Here is a 5,000-nt window from a genome sequence, read left to right as displayed (position 1 = left end):
TGTGTGTGTCTCTGACCGTGCACAGGAGTGTTGGGACTTCAGGCGTGACTCGAGGTGATTATGTCCAGTCTAGATTAGAGACTTTAGTCCTAAAACCGTAGCGTCCGATTTGCTCTGAGCGGACTTTAGCCTAGTGTCTTCACTCTGTTCTGTAGACGAGAGCGCTGGTTTGGGACGGAGCCGTCGTGGCCGTAGTGTCGGGAGGTGCTAGCTCTTTTAGCGTAGCTTCGCTCTGAAGACTGAGACTAATCTACTAGCGCAGTGCTGCCTTCACCGTCTTCTCGCCCTTTAACCTCAGTACAGCATGAACGTAGAGTAGACCTGGGTACCTAGCGCTCAACTAGAGAAGTTTCTAGACTAATATTACACAAGTCCAGACAGGACGCGCATTCATACTGCTGTTTATATTTTCTGTTCTGTTATCTCAACTTTTTGTGGGTTTTTCCTCAGAAAAGCAAGTCTAGATATCAAATACCTCAGAGTTATGAAACAACTTTAAAAACGTAACTAGGAGTGGATTTCAAATCAAATAATAGCAGAAAATAGCTGCTAGATATCATAGCTTTGACTGGCTAGCATACATTCTACCTTAATTTAGCAGAATTTTCTTTGAACTTTTCACACACATGGTCTTTATGGCTAAATGAGTGGGTGTCGACTTAGCATTTGAGCTTTTGACAACATTACTTCTGCGAATCTAATCACATAGATGTTATTAAAAAACATTTATCTATGAGGCTAAATGCCATAAATGTATGTACTGTATAAACTCTGTAGCTATAACTAGCTAGCTAGCATGCCGTTTTTCAAATAAACTAATCCCACATTGCTAATCATTAAGAAGAACTTTCCGTGGGAGGTTAAGTGAGCATGTATAGCATTAGCTACTTAGCTAGCGCAAAAATAGACCAGCTAATTTGGTTCTTTGGACCCACTTTCTTCTTCAAGGCTAATTATTATGTTTTTGATTTTATTTTTTTGTTTAAAAATTGTTCCATGACTAGGTAAAGATGTAGCTTTAGCTACCTAGTTTTCCAGTTCATGAGAAGAATCGAGTTTCAATCTTGAGATAATGGAACTGAAAATAATGCTAGTAATAATAATAATAATAATAATAATAATAATAATAATAATAATATAATGCTTGACTTTTCTGGACTTCTGTATTAATTTAGAATATTTGAAATATTTAGCATGTTTGCAACTAGCATAGCATCTTGGTCTTGATTGACTGGTTTGATTTTCCCGCACATGGTGTGTGTGCAATCTGACAGTGTGCTGAAATCGGCTGTAAACTCTGTGTGATGGGCGGAGCTTAAGTTGACATTGATCATCCAATCGCAAAATTGATCGTATGACATCACCACTAGTCCTGCGTTTCACTTCCTTAGCTTATAAATAAATAAACGGATACATACATAAACAAGCCATATTAGCTAGGCTAGCCAGCTACAAAAACATCACTGCTAGCTATATAGTTAGCTTAGCTAACATTCTCTCTTAAGCCGTTAATATATAACGTAAAGTTATAGGAAATGTTAGGTAAACTATTGTGATGATGTTATCTGATCAAATTTACAAGTGAACCTAAGCTCCGCCTCTTGCTGAAGCATTTAAGATAACAATCTGTTGGAAGCCATTTTGGAAAAATCATTGAAGGCAGCATCGGAAATTTTGTTTCAGGAACTTGTTAATTTCTAATTTTTTTTGCATAAATACAATATCATGATTACATCATAAACAGGGATCGTAAATAGGATATTGTTGCGCCAGCTAGCTAACTAGGTTCCGTAGATGTTCGACTCCTCTCAGTGAAACACAACCTCATTTATACCTTACTTCATTTTCTGGAGTAATACTAGCTAACTAGCAAGCTATTTAAGGTAGTTATAATAGCTATTCCATGGTGTTTGACTAGTCAGCTAGCTTTATGTAATATTTATTTATTTATAATGTACTAGCGCTATATTTAGCTAATGTATTCAGACTCTCGATGTTCTATCAGCTAGCTAATTTAAGAACAGTTTAACGCAAACATGCTAGCTAGATTTCATGACAGATTTGTATTTCTAAGTTGAATCTATAAGATCTGTAGGTTCTAAGCAAGATTAGCGTAAAAGCTAGCATGTCCTCAGTAAAGATTCTGGAATGTTCTGTCAGTTTCAAGGAAGAAAATCTGGCTAATGTGAGTGAGCTAGCTAGTTGTTGTGACAGATTTTTATACTGTAAGGTCACTGCTGACTAGCCTGGCAGTCCTAAAGAGTATTAGCACGATTCGCACTACAGCTAGCGAGTCCATAGTGAAGATTCTGAAAATTACACCAAAAAACAAATGTTTTCTGGATGTGTAAAAGTAAAAAGCCATTTTAAAGGGAAAGAAATGCTGAAAGAAAAAAAAGAGGGGATAAACGAGAAAGGGATAAAAGATGGCCGACTTTCTGTTAGCATGTGTGTTAGTGTGGTGTGTGTTAGTGTGGTGTGTGGTGTATGTTAGCGTGGTGTGTGTTAGCGTGGTGTGTGTTAGCGTGTCTGCGTTAGCGCGTGTGTGTATGGGTCGCCGGTTCCTCCTCTTTCCTCTTTTCGTTCTCTTTTTCTTCTTTATGCTGCGTTATTATGCGAGATGTGTGTGTGTGTGTTTGTGTGTGTGTGTGTGTGTGCGTGTGTGTGTGTGTGACCCCTCTCCTCCACTCAGTGACAGATGGGACTGGCAGCCCCCAGAGTCCCACCGCTCTCTCGCTCTCTTTTCTTTCTCCTCGTCTTTTCTTCTCTCCTGGTAACCAGAGAACTTTTTCTACTCCCTCGTCCTCTTTGTCCTCGCCTGTTCACACAGAAACGCTCCCTCGCTCCCTCTCTCTCTCGCTCTATCTCTCTCTCTCGCTCTCTCTTTCACCCTCACTCTCTCTCGCTCTTTCACTCTGTCGCTTCCTCACGTGTTCTCTCCCTCCTTTCACTCCTCCCTCTTTCTCTCTTTTATTTATAAACTATCTCTCTCTCTTTTTTCTCTCTTCTTTCTTTTTCCATCACTTACCACCTGTCTCTCTCTCTCGCGCGCTTTCTCTTTTTCTCGCTATCTCATTCTTTTTTCTTTCCTGTTTCTAGTTGTTCTTGCTTCTCATTCTCTTGTTTTTTTTGTATCCCTCTCTTTTTCTTTTACTCTCTCTCGCTCTCTCGCTCTCTCTCTCTCTCACACACACACACCTGCTTGCCATATTTATATCTCCCTCAACTTTTTCAGTCCGCCTGTCTTTCTTTCTTTCATTCTGTCTTTCTTTCTTTCTGTCTTTCTTTCACATTTTCTCCCTATCCTGATTTTCTTGCTTTCTGTTTTCTTATGTACTGTCTCACTTCTTTCTTTCTTTCTTTCTTTCTTTCTTTCCTGCTATATACCCCACTTTGTGACTTTCTTTTTTTTCTTCCCGTCTTTATTTCTTGCTCCTTCTTTTACTCCTATTCTTTTACTTTTACTTCTTTTCTCTTCTCTTCTCGTTCTCTTCTTCACACCCTTTTTCCGTTTTTTCTCTCTCTCATTAACATAAATCAGTGTATGTATCTTCTTAATTTGTTTGTTTATTTTATGAACACTAAGGAAATTTCGAACAGAAGCTGTGAAAGTGTGTGTTCTGAAGCTGATGATGTCATCAAAACCAACAGCCAATCACACGCCGTGTCGGGTTACATCCCGAATGACTAATCGATGCCACAGTGTGTAATACAGAGCTGTACGCTATTTAGCAAAAGATGGTCGCTAGCTAGCTTAGCCCTTCGCGGCACTATGTAGCATTGCGGGTCCATATTAGTGAGCAAACTAGCATGTGTTAGCATGCTAGCCAGTGTTTCGTGTTTAGCATTTTACTAACTAGCATGTTAAAATAGCACCTCACCGTAAGCTATCTAAAGTTAGCATACAGGTTAGCCTAGCAATTCTGTCTGCTGAATCTTATCCACAGGAAACATTTCATTAGCGATAATTAGCCGTGTGAGGCAGAAACGCTGTGATGTCGAGTTAAAGAGCGAGCAGGAATGTAGTCCACGTTCCTGTTTTGCTAAATGTTTGTTTTTGTTTTTCTTCTCCGCTCTTTCTTTAGATCGATCCGAAAGTGGCATTCCCTCGTCGAGCTCAGCCCAAGGTGAGTTCATAAAGGATCTCGCTAAGTAGTGCGCACTACACTGAGTGTTCAGGTGGAACCGTGATGAATCGGATGTGTAGCGACGTTCCGATTTCCTGCCTGTGATGTTGAGTATTCCGGTTAGCGTTCCCTCACCAGGCCGGCGTTTGTGTTTTCCAGCTGGTGACCAGGACGAAGAAGATCTTCGTGGGCGGATTATCGGTGAACACCACCATCGACGACGTGAAGCAGTACTTCGACCAGTTCGGGAAGGTGAGTGAGGGAGCGAGGGACGGAGAGAGAGAAGGAAAGAGGGAGGGAGGGAGGATCCACGCTAACTCGACTCCGCCCCCGACGACAAAACGAAATCAAACACAGATGTTTGTGTTGCTATAGCGATGAGATACGTCAGCAAACAGAGAACAAACACATAAATAAATACATTCGCTCACGGCCGTTGATTCGCTGTTTACACAAGTCTTCAAAAGTAATAAATATATTATTATACTTATTCAATATTACATGACAAAAAAAGTTGATGATTTTTTAAAATATTATTTTTGTAAAAACCTTCCGATTGTTTTAAAGCGTTTTAATTTTCAGTATTTAAAGTTTTAATTATATTTATATAGAGGAATAATTTATTTGTAAATTTTTTTGTGATTTTTGTTTTAAATAGTTTTAAACGTTGATATTTAACTTCAGATTAACATGATGATGCGTTTCAATCTTCTTCATGTTTACAGAGTAATAATATCGAGGAAAAAAGAAAATAAAGAAAGTAAGACGTGATTAAAGCAGAAACACATTTATCGTCTAATCTTACATTTTTTAGAGTTTAGAGAGAGCAGTGTGAGTGTGTGTGTGTGAGTGTGTGTGTGTGAGTGTGTGTGT

General features: G+C 39.2%; 1 protein-coding gene across 1 annotated transcript in view; it reads left to right on the top strand.

Moving 5' to 3' along the window:
- msi1b (musashi RNA binding protein 1b) overlaps nucleotides 1–5,000 on the top strand; it is a 22,711-nt gene that overhangs the window by 6,676 nt on the left and 11,035 nt on the right. The window contains exons 5-6 of the mRNA XM_017466920.3: nucleotides 4,086–4,127; nucleotides 4,287–4,379. Coding sequence (XP_017322409.1) covers nucleotides 4,086–4,127; nucleotides 4,287–4,379 — 135 coding nt within the window. The remainder of the gene's footprint in view (nucleotides 1–4,085; nucleotides 4,128–4,286; nucleotides 4,380–5,000) is intronic.

The sequence above is a fragment of the Ictalurus punctatus genome, chromosome 5, assembly GCF_001660625.3.
Source record: "Ictalurus punctatus breed USDA103 chromosome 5, Coco_2.0, whole genome shotgun sequence".
Lineage (NCBI taxonomy): Eukaryota > Metazoa > Chordata > Actinopteri > Siluriformes > Ictaluridae > Ictalurus > Ictalurus punctatus.
This window is presented reverse-complemented; position numbering and strand designations above follow the sequence as displayed.